Genomic DNA, 21,953 nt, shown 5'->3' on the forward strand with positions numbered 1-21,953 from the left:
ATCCTGACAAATATTTTTTGTTTTGTAAACTAGAAATTAAAATAATTGGTATATGGAAATACTTTGAAAGTCAACTAGCAATGATTAAAAATTACAGAATAGTTAAAATAATAACCATTAAAATTTAACTGTTTAAGTTAGATTCCCAAATTTTACAGTGTCTCTCAGGACTTTCTTCTGGTTTAGAATGTCATTAATGTATAGAAGACTCCACAAGCCTTTTTTGTGAATGAAATTTTTATTTACACACTGTATCCAGAAGCAGATACATAAATCCTTATACAATTATTTTTCAAAAATGTGCAAGAAATTACTATAATTTTGTTTACAAACCAAAACACATTAAAATCAATGGACTTTGGATAATTCACTCTGTGGTGTGCTTAGTACAAATAGTGCACACCAGGTCTGAAACAGAGAAAAGTGTAAACTACAGCAATCTGGATTGCAAGTATTAACTTCATGGCACTCCATCATCACTATAAAAATTCTTTAACCCAACAGGTATTCATAAAAAATTCATTTAGAATTTTTCATTATCTGTGTAGAATTTAGATCACTTTCCAGATACAATAATGCCATATTTTTCACATTATGAACTACCATCTAGGCCATTTTTTATTTATAAAGAATGCCTGTAATTTTTATTCTTTGCAGTCATAGAAAGATTTAAAGAAATTAAATTGGCAATCATTAATTCATCTATAGCTTAGCTCAGAATTTGAAAGTTCAGTAACAGAGAAATACTTCTCATCGTAGCCCATATATTGCTGGTATGCTGTTTTAAATTTATAAATCCAGTATTCACACAGATGAAATGCATCAAAACAAAAACTGCACAAATTTTACTTAGCCCAGCAGTCAATATTCACAGAAAGAAAATTGGCTTTAACAAAATGCAAAGTCAGCTCATCTGAGAACAAAAAGTTTAATTAATAATTGCATTTCTGATCCTTCTGACAGAATTACATTTTGATAAAAAGATGGCATTCACTATGTCAACAGCAGGATAAGTGCTATATCCTTCAAATAGATCAAAGAATACACATCACTTTCAGTTGTTTATAACACTGGCTTACAAAACAAAACAAAGCAAAATTTTAAAAAACCACAGAGGAAATTGTGCAAATTTATTATTTCCAAATACAATGTATTTTTTTACTCTTCTAATTGGTAAAGCAAAGTTATGAGTAATGTCAATCATTTCAGACACTGAAAGGAGTTTTATTTTTAAGTTTCATTTTTAAAACTATTTTTCCTCAATTCAATTGCATAAAAAGCATACCTTTTGAACCCTTAAACTGTTGTGCTGAATAAATAGCCATATTTCTACTCTATAAGGACCATAGTCTTGTTAGCTTTTGTTCCTAGTGTATTTACTTCCAAAGGTCCCCAAAATATCCTCCATCATCTTTCTTTTATTTGTCAAGGACACTTTGTTCCTCTAATTTTCATGAAGCAGAAGTCAACACAAATTTTGTGGTTATTCTGAGTGCTTCTAAATTGACTCATAACTAAATGCTACTGTGTTTCTTTTATATTAATCTTTATAATAAGAAATTGTAAGTATCTTTAATATTTTCAAAGTATTTTTTCTAAGTTCATTCTCTTGGCCGGCCAGACACCTCACTATGAAAAAGTACTGTGAAGTTCTGATTAAAGAAACCTGTAAAAATAAGTATCTGTGTCTACTTACTACTGATTTAAAGTATTTGGAGCTTAGTAGAAATATCACCACCCACTTTTTATTCAGAAGCAAAGTGCTCTATGGTTCTTATGTCCTAGACCTCAATTGCTATTGAGTGTTCCTTTTGTGGTAGCTTTATGGCAGGGGAAATGACAAAGTTAACTTGACCTGATTAAGTTCACAGATGAACAACACAGCAAGGAAGGCAATTCAAAAACTGGATAGCTGTTTTAAAACAGTTTTTTATTTAAAAAAGCATCATTTATGAGTGAACAACTGAAATTTATAAAGGCATGGGCAAGAATTTTGGCATGTGTGTTCTTGCATGTTTTTCAATTCCACAATAAGACCAGGATATTATAGCTTCAAATATTTAGGTTTCAATGCAATGACTGCTAAATTAATGTATGTGGCATAGTATAAACATATGTTTAATGTATTCAATAGTGGTATTAAATGGCAACGAAAATATTTTATATACTATAATCTTTCAAAGATTCTGTAGAATGCATAGGCCTTTTAGTATGGGGAAAGAATTTTTAAAGTGAAGAAAATGCCAGAGGTTTTCTTCCAAAAGTATGAATCTGAAATCCATAAAAATGATTTTCTTTTTCCTCTCCACAGACAGAATCAGAACACTGTACCATACAATAGGTTATTGTGCCTTTTTGAATAAAGTTAGTGATCCTGATTCAGGGGAGGGGGAATGGGACATGACTGGGTAGGGGGAGAAGTCAGTAGAGGAAAAAAAAGAAAACAGAATCCTCCCTTTCATACATATATCTCCATGGCAGAGCCAACAAATCACATGTATAGACTGCTCTAGATTATTTTCTTTTTTAAGTTTAAAACTTTATCAGACTAAAGAGGAAATCCTTATTCTCCCTCCCTTAAAAGCAAAGGCAGTCTCTATCTACCTTTGATTTTCTTTTTTTATTTTTTTAGTTAAACATTATGGTCAAAAAATAAATTAAAAAAATATAAATTTTGTCTATCAATTCAGGCAACCCAAGATGTAGTGCTACTGCACCACCTTGCAGCAATACTGTATTCACTTCTAAAGACTCATTTTAGGGTACAGAAATGCTAGATTAAATAAGGAGAAGAAAATGACTCAAACAAGAAAGATGTATCAAAGATGGACTTTTTTTTTAAGGTGATCTTTACTCATTAGCCACTTCTACCAGAGATGGGGAATATGACATTTTAAAACACAAAATAGGGGCAGAAGCATGCAAAGCAAGGCCTCTGAGCAAGGCAGAGGCAGGCCTCCTTCCCAAGCCAGCTATGACCCCTTTAGCAAGTAACTCATAAAAGTGATAAAAACATGGGAGAAAAGAAAACCAAACTAAAATAAAACAGGAAAATGCCATGGATTAACCTTGCATGATGAAAACATTACAGTGTAGAACCTGTACTCCCCACTGAAAGTCTTTTTTTCCCTACAGAAGGTTAGAATAACTGTAAGCTTTCCAAATGCCAGAATCTTTGACAGATATCATAAACACTTACTTAATTGATTCAATATTTCATATGTCAAAACATATTTCATGACAGCAAACTGAAACATATTCTGCGGTCACTGTATATCCAAATATCTCTTCCCAATAATTTGAAAGGCTAGGAGAATAGCACTTTAGAGATGCATTTAAACATCCTCCATATAAAATGTTACCAATCCTGTTCCTTCCTCCTCAAAGGATATAGAAAAAAGGGGAAAATGATCCAAAGGACATTAGTGTATTACTGTACTTTCTGAAGTGAAATAAAAAAGTAGAAAGATGGAAATGATAAAATTTCAAGTAGCTTGAACATAAATATGGTAGAAATCATCCTAATAAAAGTTTTACCCCATCCCTAAAATGGCTTAAAAATTTATGTTCCCATGATAACAATTCCTAGAGTCTTCCCACAAATCCAGGAAACTTCCTTCCCTTACTCTGCAAGAGTAGGCAGGAGGGAAAAGGAAAGAAAGAGGGGACCTGGTAGGTGTTCATTTATTAACTGATGGCATGATTATAAAAGGTAATACTTTACAAGACCCCAATACCACAATTTTCTTCTAGGTACTATACATTGACTTTCATAGACTGTTTTTTAAAGGCCATTTTTAGAGGACAAAACACTGAGACGAGAAGAAGGCAGAACCAGCCTTCTCAAACACAAGAGTGTACAGACAGTACAAGGCTTAGGAGGAAGGCTTTTTCTTTCCCAAAGATATGCCACATAACCATGTTCTTATCACACAGCTCTGTCTATACATTGGGACATATCTCTACAGAAATGTCTAATTATGACACTAGGAAACAGTTTTTAATTTAGATGTAAAATCAGTAATTTAGAATACCAATATGTTATTTATCCATGATAATTTTTTTCCCAGAGGTTGTTTTAAAGGAAAAAAAAATTCCATTCAATAAGTTTCATTTGACTTCTACTTATCGTTGAATACACATGAAATGTGCTTTCAATGCATAAAAATCACAGTGGATAGCAGCAAAGGACTTGGGGGAAATTAAGGAGAATTTGATCATTCACATTGTGATTAATCTGCACATTGATGAAAGATAGCTATTTCACACTTCTAAAAATAAACTTGAGATCATTCTTTCAACAAAACAAAACAAGAAAAAAAGCCTCCCAAAATACACAAAACCCCCCAAAACAAACATAAATCCAAATGCATTACTTTTCTTTTACAGACAAAAATGAAATATTTTTATGGCAGCAAAAGATTTTGATAATAATGGAAGTCTGTAAACTGTAATTCAATCTCTTTTTGTTGTTGTTGTTGTTCCCAAAGTGCAAGATGCAAGATTCCCGTAAGCTTTCAGTAGTGCTTTTCCTGTAAATAATCCTTCATTTTGTTTGGCAAAGGCAGTTTTTGAATCAGGTCTATTCTGGTGTACTGACGTATTACAAAACGACACAGGTACTGTAAAGAGCGCACCTGCATAAACCGGGACACGGGATTTGTCAGTCTCACTGGGTAAGTTGCAGATCCTGGCAGCCGGGATCTCGAATAGCAGAAAGCTCCATTTTCAGAGTCCCTGATTGAATGTTCAATTAAGTCAACTATAGATGTATGTCCCTCCACATCTGGCTGTTCATAAAAACTAAACCTACCATTTGAGTGTTCAATTCTAGTGTGAAGAGTTTTTCCATGGGAACGAAAACTCAAACTTAAAAGATAACGATCATCAGAACTATCTCGAACGAGAAACGAGCCATCAGGCACATTAGCTAATTTTCCCTCTGCCTCCCAGCGTGTAATGGGGCCCCAGTACCATCCTTGTTTTGCAAGCTTTTTCAGTTCTTCTGTGAGGCTTGTCACAACCATAGGACCACTGTTCTGTACAGAGTCATAAACTCTTCCAACTCCTGGGGCAGTGTTAGGATCAAAATTCAAATGGCAGCGCATACTTTCAGCCACATGGGCATCTGTGCCATTTAATCCATTGAAGTTCCTTTGGATTTGATTATTCTGCATTGGAGGTAGCAAAGGTGAGAGTGGAGGGACATCGCTATGATTAACTCTTGGGCTTTGCAACATGACTCCTGTGGTACCAATCAACAAACCATTCATCGTCTGGTCCACAAAGATATCCGGTGCAACGACTACGTCCTGATCCACTTGGCTCTCATCTTCATGGAAAGCATTTCCCCCCACTTGAGAAGAAACAGTCGAAACTTCCATGGGTGAGGAACTATCCAGACAGTAACTACGTGATCCTTCCAAAGGATACATTCCCTCATCTAAAGGCACAGTATACTGAATGTAGTCCTGAGGCATTAATCCAATAACTACAGGCACATGTTCATCAATATGAAGATGCAAGTCCCCGTTCTGAGATTCCGTATTTTTTAATGCATTGGTTTGTTCCTGGAACACATTTTCTGACTGCAAGTCATGGAAGTCCTTTCGAACACCATTCAGTGCTGGGCTTGGATTAGAGGAATGGACCAAGGCCTTGACTTTCACTTCCATTTTGATGCAAGTCTCTTCGGAATTTGTAGGTCGGAGTGGCCACGGAGTTGGGCTGTAATGGTGATTACGGAGGGAAGTGGATCTCAGAGGTCTTTGAGCTCGCACATCTTTGAAGGTTATTGGAGCAGATGAGGAAGAAAATGTGTCATCATCTGCAGAGCTTACAGATGGTGTGCTGCCTTTGCCTTTCTGTTTTTGTTTTGCTGAAAGCCTCCTTTTTAACGTACCCATTAAACTTTCACTTTTTGATCTATTTTTGCCTCCTTTTTCATCTTCGCTATTGACTTCACAGCTAGCCAAATCTTTACCATAGCAGCTGCCAAACAAGGAGTCATCTTTTCCAAATTCACTTAATGATGGCTGCTGAACCACTACAAAGTCACTTTCATCTTTACTTTTATTTAAGTTAAAGGATTTGCGAATTGTTTTGAGACTAATTTTCTTCATTATGACAAGTTACCAAATCTGGCTGATCAGCAGTGCTTGCAGTGATGTAGCCCTAACACACGAAGAGCAGCTTCTGCTTCATTTATGTGTTTTATCCAGCCTCATTTAACTTCAAGAGCCATTTCCTGGAAAGAAATAAAAAACAATTACATTCACAAAAGAAATATTTCAAAAATTATCTATAAGGGTGTTCCCCTCTCCAAGCAGAACAGAAATTGCAATACTTTAACAATGGGCATCACATAAAAGTAAAAATAGGGAGATGCCTTCAAAACAATCAGGCTCAAAAAATGAAATTCCTACATCAGCCGTGGAGATTTCCACAACTTCATTCTGCTTTCAGTATGGTAATTTTTGAAACATCCACACACCTCATATTACACTCACAGGAACATATATTTAATGCATTTATATATAATTTTCAAACACATAAACATCCCTTTCTTTCCAAAAGCTCCTAAAAATCCACACACAAGTAACTACAGAAAATAAAACTACAGAAAACATTCTAATCAACAGAATTCCTACATGGAATTAGGAGGTTAAACTGTGACTGGTCCTAAAAACATGGTCTTATAATGTTATACTTTCTCTACACAAGAAAGTTAAGTAATATTTAGAAGATTCCATACTTATAGGAAAACCAACTGTAGTGAAAATACATTTTCCTGAACAGCAAAGCAACATACATTTACAGCAAGTCCCCTCCTGAACTTCTGTGAAAGAAAGGATTTCCAATCTGTTTTAGCCACAGAAAACCAAGTCACGGGCTCTTCTTGCCTAAAATTATTCGAGCTCTTCTTCCTCCAGTATTTCTACCAAGACCTAGTGGACGCAGCTGCTCGAGTTCCAGACAACTGCTCCAACCTGGCATCTTGCAGAATCAAGTACCCACAAATTTGATCTTTCTGATTCTTTTTATTCTCCATTGAGGTTTGACTGTGTTTTGGGGGGGCTTTGGATGGGCATGGTTTGTTTTGTTTTAATTTTAGCTAGATCTTCCAAAGTAAACAGCTCTGCAAAGAGAAGGACAATGCATGGGAAAGAGAAAACAGGGAAGTTGCTACTCGCACAGAAGTGGGTACTACAATTAGCAGTAACTGTTATTCCACATACCTCCAAATACGTGCGATGTTAGCAGCACAACCTGCAGCAGCAAGCCTGGCTCCAGGCTAAGCATGGCAAGCTGAAGGACTCTAAGAATCTTTCAAGAAATCTTCCAACCTTGGTGGACTGAGGGGAAAGTAAAAGAGCCCTTATATACACACTTCCCACTTTTCTCCCCGAGTATCACAATATAAGCAAAGCGAGAAAAACAGTGCAATGGCCTGAAATACGTTTTATCAACTAAACAATACCGTTTTCTTAAATAAGCATTCAAAAACTGCATAAAAGCATGGAAGGACAATGATAACCATAACCAAAAAGCAGTCCACTGCCTATTGCTGCTGCCCAGCCCAACTTCTGTGGTCCTCAAGTACACAAAAGCTAAAGGATATATCCAAAGCAAACTAAAAGGCAATGTGAAGCATCTACAGATTCTGAACTTCAAAGCCCCTTGAAAAATTTTAGGTAAAACTGCTGCTGGAGGGGTGGACACTGCTCTCTAAAAAGCAGAAGCAGTAAAGATTGATTTATTTAAGTTGTACCCTAGTCCTATCCTCATCAACCAATTTCAAAGACTGGTTCTGTGTCCTTGTTATAACCTCTGATATTTCCCAAGTCCATCTTTAGAGCACATTCAGATCTTTCCATTTCATTTTCTTAATTACCAAACTAAATAACACTTTCCTTTATTTCAATGGCGAGAACTAAAAGGTTTCTCCAGTCTCTAAACTGATTCACTTTCTACCAGCAAAGAACAAACATGACCAGAACACTTCCTAGACAAAAGTCTAAGAATCAATTACTTGCTATAAATGAGTATTAAGACTTAAAAAAACCAGACCCAGTATTTTATGATATGTTCACTAGTTACTTTCCACTTCTAACATGATGCCTGTTGTCATGAAATACTAAAACACCATCCTCCAGAGACACAATGTGAACACAATCGTGAGTTATGGGTATGAATTTTCACAGGTTAAAACACTATGTTTACTTTCTTACAAGTGCAGATAAAGGGAGACTTACATGTCAATTAAAAGGAGACTCAAAATGTCATTGACTTTCTAATCCTAAAGCATTTGCATTTTGCCACCTTTCCAATTTGCAGAACTCTTTTTGTCATATGTAACCAAATTAACCTACAAAATGAGTGAAAATTACACCCTCAGAATTGCATTCCTTCTCCTAAACTAACAAAGTCAGAGCATTGACTGATTTGATAAAGTTAACTCTGGTTTTGTGTATGTAGTTCCAGAAGCCTGGGAACTATGACATTAGCTCCACCTGTGAAATCCAGTGCTCTCCAACTGCTTCTGACATCCACAAGCTGATATTATTTCCACTTTTCCAGAAATGTCCCTCCCTCCTTGTGGAAAATACTGTCTGCAGATACCAATCTCATCACTCTTTTGACCAGTACCAGGACTCAAGGAAACAGCAGGAAGGTGATATAAACAGCAGGGGATATTTAGGTTGGATACCAGGAAAAGGTTTTACACACTGAGGGTGGCTGGGTACTGGAACAGGCTCTCCAGGGAAGTGGTCAGAGCACAAAGCCTGACAGAGTTCAAGAAGTGTCTGGACAATGCTCTTAAGCACATGATGTGATTCTTGGGCTGTCCTGCACAGAGCCAGGAGCTGGACTCAATTACCCTGATGAGTCCCTTCCAACTCAGTATATTCTGGATTCTATAAAATGGTTGGTTTATTAGTTGTATTCTTGTAAAAACTCATGTCAAGATATAAGAAAGGTTTGATGATCAACTGTAATGCACATAGGAAACATGTATCTATCCAGAAGCCCAGTTCACTCATGCATGAGAAGATGATAAAAATCTAGTGACAGTCCAGGTCAAAGCTCTTCAAAGTAAGCCAGACATACTCACATCATGAGAGCAAGTCTCTAAAAAGTTGTCCATATGACACCCGCCCTATGATACCTCCTACACATATTTTATCCAGGGTGGGAGGAAACAAATACACTCTGAAGTCAGATACCCAAATTGATCCCAATACATCTCCTTCTTTGCACGTACTTAAAGAGCACCAGCTAATTCTGCATTGGGTATCAGTGTGTTTAAAAACACTATATAAACAGCCCTCAATAGATGATACACTCATATGTTTGCGAGTAGAGAATTCATTGCAGTCTTCATCCAGAGCTGGAGCAGAAGAGGCCAGGCATGCACCCCTGCCTGGAATACATTAAAATGAATTATGCAACTTCACAACCCTCAGCACAGCAACAGCTTTGCTAGTATTTTGCAAGAATTACGGCGTGACTGAAGCTTCCCACCGATGTGCTCTTCCAGTGCCATCTGCTGTACAGTGAATTAGACGGCCTAACAAGAGACAACTCTAGAAATTCTTCTGGCAGATATTTGCAACTATTAACAGACTCGAACTCCACCAATGTATTCCCAAAGCCTGGTGACTATATGTGCAGAAACACCTGGAACACACAGACTGATAATGAGAGATTAACTGAATCCAGAAAGAAATGAGATCTTAACGCACAGAATAATGTGGATTAATGAAATTCAAACTTATGAACTTTCATCACAAATTCTGCATCTCAGAATTTTTAATAGTATGCAGGTTAACAAAATACAAGCCAGGTTTCTGGATGAAAACTACCAAATTACTACCCAGTAAACACCATGTCCCCTTTTGCGCATAAAAATATGTGCAATGAAATGCAAAAAATATGTGTAATGAAAACTAAATTTGTACACCTCACTTGGAGGAAGAGCAACATTTCACATACAAATGTGAAATTACTAGTGAACATAATTACGGCTACAAGTTTACTTTACAGGCTGCTTCTTAGAAACCTGAAAAGCAGGCCATGCAGTGGTATAATAATTATTATGGTGGCCAAAACTGATGTATGAAAAATTATGGAATTTTTATATATATATCAATTATTGCAAATCCAGTTGCATTCCAACATTTCAGAGTAGTTTCCGTTTGATGGTACAAAATGGTTTCAGTGGATTGGAATCACATAGCTAACTCTACGCAGTGTTTGCAAAAGTACACCAACAAAAAAGTCTGATTATACTGTCTTTATTAATTTCTGATCTTTTTCACACTTGTATGTTAGGCATACTCATTTCCCAAGACAAATACTATAAACAATGATGCCAAAACACACTACAAGAGAAATAAACCAGGAATAACTTTAAGGAGTTAGGACAGAAAACATCACACTGGAAACACAGAGCAAAATACAACTCATGTTTGAACAAAGAATTGTCCTTAAAAAGTTTAATTTAAAAGTCATCACAAAAATTACTTCAAATTATTAGTCAATACTACTTCAGAAAACTTTTCTAAAATAAATGTTAATCTGCTTATTTATTTTCATAAATTGAAACAGTTGAGCATTGTTCTTTTTAACCCACACCATTCTGCATCATTCCTGAAAAGTCCGTCTTTCGCTTAGAAATATATAGTCTTTATTCTTCTATTGGATCATCATAAGACTTACATCATTTACAATTTCAATTTATCGAATTTTATCAAAATTATTTATATTTTGATAAAATATAAATATTTTATATTTATATTAATATCCTATTTATATTAGGAAAATAACTAAAAATACCTCAAAAGTGAAAAGTTTCTTCATTCCTGGGCATGACAACCACTAGGGTCTCATTACTGTCAGATAATGAAGCCTATTCTAATCTGCGGAAGCGTAAGTTCTCATTCCCTGCTTTCCCCAAATTGTCACTGAAATATAGTCACACATTCTTTGGAAGGGCATGTAAAGAACAGCATCTTAAGGAAATGCAGATTTCAAGTGCTGTATTTTGGAAATTTCTAAGTGTCTACATTTTCTCTAAAGTAACTAAATCTATTAATATGAATTATTAAGAAGTTGGTATCCATACCCATTCCCATCAACTTTACTTCAATACTGAAGTCTGTATCACTGGAAGTTTTTCTTCAAACCAGTATACAAAATACTGACTCGAGGTATTTCCTGCTATATATTTGGAGTTTCAAGCCATATGAGTAAGAAAAATACACACTAAATACTCATTAAGTAAAGATAGATTCAAACACCTTCAAACACCATTAGTTTCTAAAAGAACATACATACTACAGTGCAACTTTTGGCTTTTTCTCTATACATGCCATAAGCACACTGAAAATGGTGAAGTTTTTTTCCTTCACTGATCTTCAAGTAAATTCCTACATTATACTTCTTTTCAGTAAGAAGAATCTTTAAATGAAGTAATCTAAATTCCATTGCATACTCTTATACCTTGAAAACAAGAACAAAAGGTAAATGGTTTTAGTAGTGGCTTCCTCACTAATGGATGAACACTCCCTGAATATGACAACAAATTCTGTAAAAGCCCTTCTGATTTGCATACCTGCTTTCCTAGTGAGCTCAAGGCTCAGATGTACAACTTCACATAAAACTGGAACAAGGAGAAAACAGATGAGAAGCTCATCTAACAGTACATTACACTTATAACAATTCAAGAGTACTTAAAGCCTCCTATTTTTACGCTAACTAATCAAACACCTGAACCATGAGTTACTCACCACAAATTTAAACTTCTACCCTCTATGACTGGAGCAGCTGAGGAAAGTATGGTCAATCTCTCTGCAGGGCACTGTAATTGAACAGGTTTTATACAGATTATAATTTCAAACCAACAGTAAGTTGTGTCATTTAGTCATATCATCTCTATTTTTTTTCCTCCTTTTACAGAACTTAAACATAAAACAGTCCATGTGCACTACTGTTCCAACACAGGACAGGGTAACCCTAATCACTACCAACCTTTAGCAGAGAGTAACCAAGGTGCACCTTTGGTAATACATAGAAAAGTGGGGTAAATTAATAATGAAAACTTGACACAATGAAATTTTTCTTTGTCACTTCTGATTATGGGAATTAAAAGTATGTAAAACCAGGAACAAAGCCACTGGAAAAGCCCAAATACCTTGACTTCTTTTTCCTGGCCTGCTGTTGAAAAAGAATGCCCTTTAACATTTAGATTTCCTTGATTTTTTTTTTTTTTTCATTTTCTCTGTTTTAACACTATTTAATCCATGAGTGCTTGCAGTAGGTCCTCTTCTTTCCCATATTTGGTTGCAGAATGGAATATTTCTATCTGATTGGTGATTTTCCTCTGGGGAGTAACTTCAGGGTGTTAAATGGCATCTCTATTATGGTTCGTATGTGTATATACAAACTTGTAACTATAATAATTTCATCACTACAAAGCCAAGCCCAGTTACTAATATTAACAGACCTCAGCCAAGGTTACATCTGTGTCATCCAAGGATGGCTGGCTGGGATCTGTATCTGCTCCCGAGCTACCATGGGCACACTAACGTGGGGGTGTTAAACTGAAGTCGGCACCAGTTGGTATCGGATCAAGAACACACAACATCATGACACCAGAGCTGCTGTTGGACAAGGAAACTCCAGGGAAGCTGGGTGGATAACAGCCAGTAACCTCTTGAGCCATTCCTGCTAGATCTCTCACAAACTGAGAATCAACACCCAAATAGGGAAATAAGCAGACTGTACTTTGCATACATTTACTAAAAGACAACACAAGTACCACCTTTCATCACTTCCTTTTAAGCAAACATATGATAATAAAGCATACTGCTAACAAATTGTTTCAAGAATGTGGAAAAATTACCAGGAAAATGAAACCACTATTGGGCTCTAAGACCCTGATTAACATCAAGGGAAAAAAAAACAAAAACAAAAACCAAAAAAAAAAAAAAAAAAAAAAAACCCAAAAAAAAAAACCAGCAGTTCTGTGTATGCCAAGGAGCTGAAAAAGAGAAAAGAGCATTTTTGATGAATCAGAAGGGAGAAGTCGCTAAAGAAACCTGATGTGTTCATGTGTTTCACTGCAGGAAATCCCATCCATTGACTGCAAATAAACTTCTGCTTTTAGTTTTCACATAGCTGTGCAGAAGCAGATGAAGAGTGAGAATAATGCTCAGTCAGGCTCTGTTTTCATTTCTTGCTATTTTACCAGCATGCAGCAGCCAGCCTTGCAGCAGACTGTCTGTCAGCAAAAATTAAGTAGTTTCATAAGCAAAGGTTAGACTTCCTGGGAGATAATATATGAGAATTCCTTTCCAACTAAGGGTCCATCCCCCACTCCATCCTGACAGAAGATTACACCAAAATGTTTCCCCTCTGTTGTAAGGTATGGGGTAGCCTCATCTTGATAATGAGGATTTATGGTTATCCAGGATATATATGCAATCCTCTTAAACCATAACACAGTTATGTTAGGAATCTGAAAAGCTGCAAAACTATAATGCTCTACAAACCAGCATTTCATTTTACAATGCAGACCAACATCATATTCTGTAAAAGGAATCAATTTTGAAACATTTTTGCTCTAAGATGGCAAGGAACAGATTCTGTGCCTACGTATTTGAGAACAACATAAATGTTTGAAATTAATATCATGAAAATGAAAGGAGGAACAGGAAAAAAACACAGTAAAAACAAAATAAAATTGCATTTCTGCACTTATAATTATTGAGAAGTATGCATAAATGTCTAAATGCTGGAATGTATGTTGAAAAGAACAAAATATATGTAATTGTATGGGTGCACATACTAAAACCCAATGCAGTTTGGTTTCTGAATCCTCAATTATACATTTCCAAAAATAATTTTAGAAATGCTATCCATCCGTTCAAAGCATATACCAGAAAGACAGAAAGAATAAAGCAGACCATTCTCTCAAAGTGATTTATTTGTGGTCAGCAATAATCTGACCACTCTTCATGTTAGTGACAAAATAATATAATTGTGAGAAACACTTTTCCAGCCCTTCCCAAAAAAGGAAAGAAAACACTCAGCAGACATGTGGCAGCTAAATAGGACCACTTCATGTTGACTTATATCGATTTTGGTTTCGCTTTCAAAGTTCAGGCTGGTGTTTCTACAGCAAGCACAGAAACCTTGTTACTGTGTACAGCTTCCAAAAAATGAACCAAGACAGCTGAAAAGGGCCTGCTGCAAAATAAATATTTTGACGAGGAGACATTAAACAGGTACCATGAATGATCTTTTCCTACTGTGCTATGTCAGAACAGACATTCAACTTCTCAGGCCAAACATCTGTCACCGAAGAACCCCACAGTATGAGGGACACGTACCAAATGGGCAATACAGAAGTACACCACTCAGTTAAACCCAATGCTACACATTTGTTTCCTGCTTCCAGAGGAAAAACATCAGTAGGAAAAAAAAAAGGGAAGACATTGTAAGGAGAAAGAGGAAAATACAGGAAAAGTAATTGAAAGAGAAACCTCTTACCATATGGTACCATTACAGAAATGATAATTCTAAGGAGGTACTGAAAAACATCTGGAGGACAACTCAGTCATTGGTCACAGCCAGGACACTGTGTCATGAGAAGAAAGTCCTGCTTGTCAAACCTGATTTCCCTTTATGACAAGGTAACCCACCTTGGTGACAAGGTGATCAAAGGAAGCAAACTGTGTTATCTTTTTGGATTTCAATACTTTTAGGTACTGTCACAGGATCCTTCTGGACAAAACGTCCAGCACACAGCTGGATAAACACAGCATGGGATTGGTGAGAAGTGGCTCACAGGTCGGACACAAAGGGTTATAGTGAATAGGGTGACATCAGACTGTGACCTCTCACCAGTGGGGCTCTGCAGGGCTCCATCCTCAGCCCCGTGCTTCTTTCAACATCTTTATAAATTACTTTATAAAAGGACACAGAACTGGAAGAGATACTGAGCAAGTTTGCAGATGACACAAAATTGGGAGGAGCAGAGAGGTCCTGCAGAGAGACCTTGACAAGTTAGAGGGCTGGGCAAACACCAGCCATTCAAGTTGAACAAGGGCAAGTGCCCGATTCTGCACCTGGGATGGGGCAATCCCGGATGTGCAGACAGACCGGGGAATGAGAGGCTGCAGAGCCGTGCCACAGAAAGGGACCTGGGGGTCCTGCTCAATGGCAGGCTGAACCTGAGCCAGCAGTGCCCTGGCAGCCAGGAGGGCCAAGCCTGTCCTGAGGGGCATCAGGCACAGCATCACCAAGCAGGCAAGGGAAGGGATTGTCCCACTCTGCTCTGCACTGGGGGAAGCCTCACCCCACCTCAAGTGCCTTCCAATTCAAAATATTCTGTGATTCACGTTTCTATTGAAAATTATGAGGTTTTGTACAGCATCACTGCATATGTCACTATACTACAAATTTTTAAATATTGTCATTCTCCCTAAATTATAAGTTGTTAATTTGTTATAGACATCTTTTTTTTGCTTCTGCCTGTCTCAGTCACCTGATATGAAAATTAAGACAAAGGAAGTAGTTTTAAATTACTATAGCACCAAGCAAGCTATCTGATTGATAATTTTGCTTTCTTTAAGGTGCAACATGGGATAGTCTCTTCTTCAGGAGCAAAAATGAGAAAACAGCATATCAGAAAAGCTATGAAGTCACATTCACAAGGAAAAAAAAAAAAAAAACAAAACAAACAAACCCCGAAACAAAGTTAAACATAACTTTTAAACACCTCACTTGCCACACTATCTAGCCAACAGGTGGCTTCATAGCCCATGTTTGTAAAACAAGTATCTTCACCAGCAAGTAGTAAACAGCTCACCTTTCCACTTACATTTGTCATTTATGCTAATCTGAGAGACAACCAGGACCATATGTAATTGGCCTTTATTCCTACAAATAGCGTCCACCTGGCATCAAAGATATTTAAAAAAAAAGAAAAAATTCTGCACAAATTAGCTCCAAGTAATAGAATTCCTTTCAAAATATCCAGATAGAAAAAAAAAAAAAACCCAACCTTTTAAAAAGTATGCCAAAAACATAGTAATTAAATTCTTCAAGCAATAATTCATATTTAGTTATCTAATGTATTCCAGCAGGAACAAAAGAAACGTTGTTAAACTCTAAAAGATAAATATATTTTATAGCGACCTGTCTACCAAATACACAAACTGAAACAAAGGCACCTGAAAAAGCTTTCAAGATAGGACTGGCTTTATAATTCACTACACAGAAAAAGAGGATTCTGTTTTTCTGCCATATGCAGCACAGTCATGTTCTGCAGCTGGAGAATGTGCAGGAATTGCAGGAAGACTCATTTTCTGATTTTTCAGCTCTTCTGGAAGGCCCGAGCAAACAGCAATACACTGCAGCCTTACACTGTCTTGTACCATTCTGCCTTGCATCTCATGACCGAGGCTGACTCCAAATTAACCTCCCCAGTACAGTTTTTCATTGAGACTGAATGACCCTTGGAACTTGTATGACCAGGTAGAATCTCCAGTGTTTTTACTGCTATCACCCCCACCTGCCTCCATCAGGCCATTTTCAATAAGAATAAAAGCCTTTCCTTAGAAGATAACACTATCCTCTCAATTCAAGCTCAGATGCAGCAATTCTTTATGAGACAGTTAACCCTCGACATAAATGGAAGGATTAAATGAACTCATTTATGGTCTGAGGGGAAAGAACACAGTGCCTTGATTAAAGAGAAATCAAAGTGGAAAGATCTTCCCCAACATCTGTACAGAGTTCACACATGCAGAGAAATCTCCAAGCAGGCTGAGGAGGAAGCAGCTAATAAGCACAGTCCCCAGAATCACAGAGAAAAAAGGACTGACCTCTGTTTTGGGACTTCCTTCACTAAATTATCAGAGAAATACAATGTATTTGCTACACAGTTGTCACAAAGGTCCTACCATTCCCTTCCAGACCATATAAAAATGTTTACTGTCAGTACTGGAAACTCCTTACCTTGCATGAAGTTGCCATACAACTCAGATTTGGTAGGTTTTCAACCTGCAGACTCCTGCCTCTATGGCTTTCCTTTTTTATGCACATTAAATCAGTTCACATCTTTAAGCTCTAACAATGGAAAATTCTAACAGAATACAAACACCAACAACTCATATCATTCATGTGTTCATTGTGAAAGAAAAGTAATTTTGTGAAATTATCATAGATTTAATTCAATTTTTTTTTAACTGAACACAGCAACATTTTTCCAAAGCAATAACCAATTGTGTTACTACAATACATATATAACATATGCATAATTTGAAAGTGTATGCATCTTTTCAGTAAAACTCATTGAAAAGAGAAACAGATATTCAGTGAACTATGAAAGACCTGGGATGAAAAGGCATTGCCTACATTTAAACAATAAGTATATTTAGTCAACCAAGGTCATTCTAATCCCTGCAATAACAACAAATACATAAAATTCTGCAGAAGTGTGTCTCACATAAAGTAAGAGGCTTCTATTCAAGAAGCCAAGTTTCCTAGTCACTTCTCAAAAGTTCATGAAAAAAAAAGCTCAAGAGTTAAACACACATTCAGAGGCTATTGTTTGTTTTAGCATTGCTTCCCATAGAAAGGAAACTCAACCATGCAAGGTTTCTGTGTATGGCCTGAAGTCCCACGAGGGCTGCCCAAGTTTTATCAAATAAGCAGAAAGGCAGTGTCCCAGCTAAGAGAGCAGCCATGGCAAAAATTCATATATTCTTACATATACAAAAATCCAAGGGCATTTCTAAACACAGGAAAAGCTTTCTCTGGAACTCAAAAGTTTTTTGAAAAGCAAGGAGAAAAGTGACATGAAACATCTCCATTTCTCAAGAGAGATGATGTTCACATAAACTGTTTCATTATAACATAGAAATGTTTACCTCTGACCTTAAAGATACCACCTACATTCACTAGAAGTAAAAGTATTTTGTTACTGTGACTGGTTTTCAATTCCGATCAACTGTTAAAAAGCAAAAGGCTTAGGAGATACTTTTTATATCACTGCATTAAGAAACCAGCAGTGCAAAATATTAAACTTTTAAAAATTACCTCTAAGTTCCACTAACAATTTTACTTTCTTGAAAATTTAAAACATTATCACTAAAATAATCACAATCAACTTCTCTCAGCAAGTAAAATCCTTTGTGCTTTCCCTCTTGAACATCGTAGTGAGAAAAGTAATTTTATATCCTTTATCTGAACCGTTTATATAGGAAACATAGTAGACAATTTCATTAAGGTTCAAAGTCCTAGAACTCAGAAGTTGAGAAAAGCCAGAAGAGTTTCCTAACCAATTCTCTGTCTTCTTTCACATGTGGGACAAAAATGTTTACATTAATGCTGTTCTCCAACATCCTTTAAAATGTATAGTCCTACCATTTACTTACAGGACACCAATTAAACTCAAAATTCCAGACAGAATTATTGACTTCATTAAGGACATTTTTGCTGTCTCTCTGTCCAGCATTTAAATGTTAGTGCACAGGCACTCAATGCTCTATTCAACACTTCACGAGTCAGAACACAAAAAGATTAATTTTCACTTTTTTTAGATGGATTCATAAGCTGAATAACATGCACCATCAGGCAAAAAGAAGGTAGTTTAATTCTGAAACCTAAATTTTAAATTCACATAATGTGGAGTTATGGGGGGAAGGGGTGAGAGCTGCTGGGGTTTTGAGAAAACACCTATCCTACCTAAATCTGAAATCTCCCACAGTTCTCTAAGATGGCAGCAGGAGTTGACTGCAACAGCAAAGTGCAGTGTGCTGCAAGAGATCCCTTAAACTTCTTCTGGTCCCTTTCAGAGGTTTACTGACAATGGAGGAGTAAGTCAAACATACAAGCTTGGGTTTCATTATTCTTTTGAAATATACCAAACCTTTCAGTAAACTTTCTATCACCGTCCTCTACTGACGATTCAACTTCCCTACTTCCCTTAAAACTGCACAATTCAGCAGATATTTCACAAAGTTCTTTCAGCCAGTTGTTTTATTTATCAAAGCAGTAAGCAAATGAATAGCCCATGTTACAGTACCAAGATGTAGCAGGTAGCAGGATGAGGAGCAGACAATCCATCAGTGGTACGTAGCCAAAGACATTAAAAAAATGCAGAAAAAATAAAAGCAAACCACCAAAGTTATGGAGAATGGTAACAAAAAATAAAACAAATCCCCTTCTTCCCTAAAAAAAAGGGGGAAAAAAAGCACAGCAAAACTCTAACACCTTTCAAGGTTAGTTCTAAACCATTGATTAAAGTGATTGAAGTACAACCTGCAAAGAAAGCAAATTCAGACTAACAAATAGGCCAAGGCCCAGAGTTTAAGTTTTGAATGATACAAGCTCCGAGTTGGCTAAACTGGTGTCACTAGCATGGCACAAAGCATTCTCACAACCCCCACCCCATTCTGCTTGTAACAACAGATCTGACTGAGGCTGATGGCCTGCTTTCCAAAAATACAATTGAAAGCCAAGTACATTTTGACAAACTGCAAAGGTCAGAACTGTAACTACTCTTACCTAAAATAAAAAAATATGGCTTTTGTCCAAGTTAGAATTTTATTTTTTTTTCTGTATCAAAGCATAAGCAGTCCCTCTAAAAATCTACAGGAGCTGCAAGTACTTTGGGCATACTACAACAACCAAGTTCCTTAAAACTTTTACAGACATGTGGACCTTTGTTGTTCTTGAAAATCCTTCATATACAGGGAGCAGCTTAATCAAGGAAGTATCAGAATTTCAGAGAATTTTTTTTCTTTTAACTCAAAGCTCCTCAGTAGCCTTTAGTTTTATTTTTTGTATATAAAAGCAGTAGTACTTAGTGTTAAAAGAACAGTATCAGTGGCTGCCCTGTGGTTAACACCTTTATCTACATTTTTAATACTGTCTATCATCACCCAGAACCATGCCACATAAAATTCAGTGGCAACCACTTATTTTTATGGACATCATGAGAAGTGGAAGCATGATCATAGAATTCCTTTGGATCACATAAGGAGCTTGCATAAATGGAAATCAAACTACAAAGTCTAATTATTTGGCCAGTGGTCCTAGACACCATGAAAGGAGAGTCTCACTTAATATATCCTACTGTGCAGCAACAGCTTCAGATGCAGGATGAATTGGGAGAGAAAGTCAGATGCAGGTTTTCCCTCTCCAGATCAGTTGCTTACTCCACCAGGATGAGAAAGGCACACTATCTAGATGATTTTCAGCTCTGTTAATCTTCTTCAGAACGGCTTTAGAAGAAGGAATAGAAATCCTTTCATACTACAGAGCAACTGAAAGGCTGGTGTTCAGAGTAGCCCTCATACAGAAAGGACAGAAGTGGAAAATTACCGTGGCTATCTTACATTCTGAAAGAGGGCTCTACCTAGCAAGCTGTTATATCCTGTACTTTTACATCACTGGGAAATGCAGCCTGTACTGCTTGCAGTCTGTGAAACCTGTATGTGCAAGTGACAAGGAAATTTTTAGCTACACACTTCTGTATTTAATTTCATATTTCACTGCAGATTTTGTCCTTCATATAGATGACAGGCCCAATATCCGCCTATTATCTATGGTCCTAAATAAATAATAGTGACAACAATCCACTCACACACACTTGGGAATCCATTTTAAAGGCAAAGGAGCATTTAGTACATCAAACATAAGGAACCCACTCTTACATACTTGCACCTCAATTCTATTCTGGAGCACACATACTATTTAATGAGATACAATTCGACTCAGATTGTCAAATAGTATCAGCTAAAGAAGGATCAGTCTTTCATGGCCGGGAAAAGAGATCCAATCAGTGAAACAGAAAGTAAGGTTTACTTTACAGACAAGCCAGCACAACACAACAAACCAGAAGGCAGGGGGTAAAGGCAGGAACAGAACTTCCTTCTCCATATTTAAAGACTGGGGGGATCTTGAGTCAGGTGGTGCCCAAGGGGCAATCATCCTGAGTACCTCTAATTAAGCAGTCTCTCCTGGAATATGCTCCAGTAACAGCATCTGTATCAGTCAAGCACCAAGCACTCTGTGCCCACTGATCCCCCCATGTGTTTGGCCTGGCTGCCCCTCCAAGGTCTTAGGATCCATTGCAGAAAGTAATCCAAGCTCTGCATTTCAGAAAATGAGAATGTAAAACACAGCTTATTTAAAATATTTCCCTTCCTAATTTCACTGGCAGAAGGCCCAATAGGAACAGAGTAAAATAATTATCTTCTTTATGGTTTAGAGTCTATCCACACATGGGAAATAGGAGACACGGCTGTGCTTAAAATACTGTCAAATACACCAGGTAAACACACCTGTAGGGAGAGCATTATCTCCCGCTAATCTCACAAAATTACTTTTACACTTTGTTTCCCCTAAAAAAAGAAGGCGAAACATTACATAAATTTCTAATTTCACCCTTTTAAATCCAAGGGTGCTTGTAAGAAGGCACATACCCTAACACTGCACAACTTGCACACTGACCAGAATAGGAACAGAATTTTGACTGCATAGGCAAAGCTTTTTAGCCATCTTTTTCATAAAGTCCTGACTTGTCAGAGTAAAGCCTTTTTACAGGACTAGACCAGTTCTGACAAAACTTAGTCTACATGCAAATCTTCTCATTTTGGGTCAAAATGAGAGAGCCTCTTAATTATTCATGATTAAGATCAGGAAATGCTTTTTTTCTCCTACACCTACACTCTCATCACCTGCAGACAGAAACGGCTCACTACCCCAACCAATGAATCTGATGGCAAATGTATTAATGGCGGTTTTTAGACAGACACTGTTTTGTCCTGATGCACAATGGAAGATGGTTGGTTCGGGGCTGTCATGGGTTTTTTTTTAAATAATGTTGCCAGTAGCAGGAAATCATTTTACACTTAGCCCTAAACGATCTGATT

General features: G+C 36.9%; 1 protein-coding gene across 9 annotated transcripts in view; it reads right to left on the reverse strand.

The window, feature by feature from the left end:
• Positions 1–219: 219 nt before the first annotated feature.
• The window catches only part of SOCS6 (suppressor of cytokine signaling 6), a 28,464-nt gene continuing 6,730 nt past the window's right edge, over positions 220–21,953 (reverse strand). For 3 of the 9 annotated variants that reach the window (XM_063165346.1, XM_063165356.1, XM_063165372.1), the window contains 2 exons: positions 7,239–7,355; positions 220–6,247 (listed from right to left, as the gene is read on the reverse strand). In XM_063165346.1, coding sequence (XP_063021416.1) covers positions 4,518–6,122 — 1,605 coding nt within the window. In that variant the 5' untranslated portion in view covers positions 6,123–6,247; positions 7,239–7,355 and the 3' untranslated portion in view covers positions 220–4,517. Of the gene's footprint in view, positions 6,248–7,238; positions 7,356–8,255; positions 8,275–11,792; positions 11,864–21,953 lie in introns of those variants that run through there. The other 6 variants (XM_063165328.1, XM_063165391.1, XM_063165400.1 and 3 more) reach the window with 3 other exon arrangements.

Source organism: Melospiza melodia, chromosome 1, assembly GCF_035770615.1.
Source record: "Melospiza melodia melodia isolate bMelMel2 chromosome 1, bMelMel2.pri, whole genome shotgun sequence".
Classification (NCBI taxonomy): domain Eukaryota; kingdom Metazoa; phylum Chordata; class Aves; order Passeriformes; family Passerellidae; genus Melospiza; species Melospiza melodia.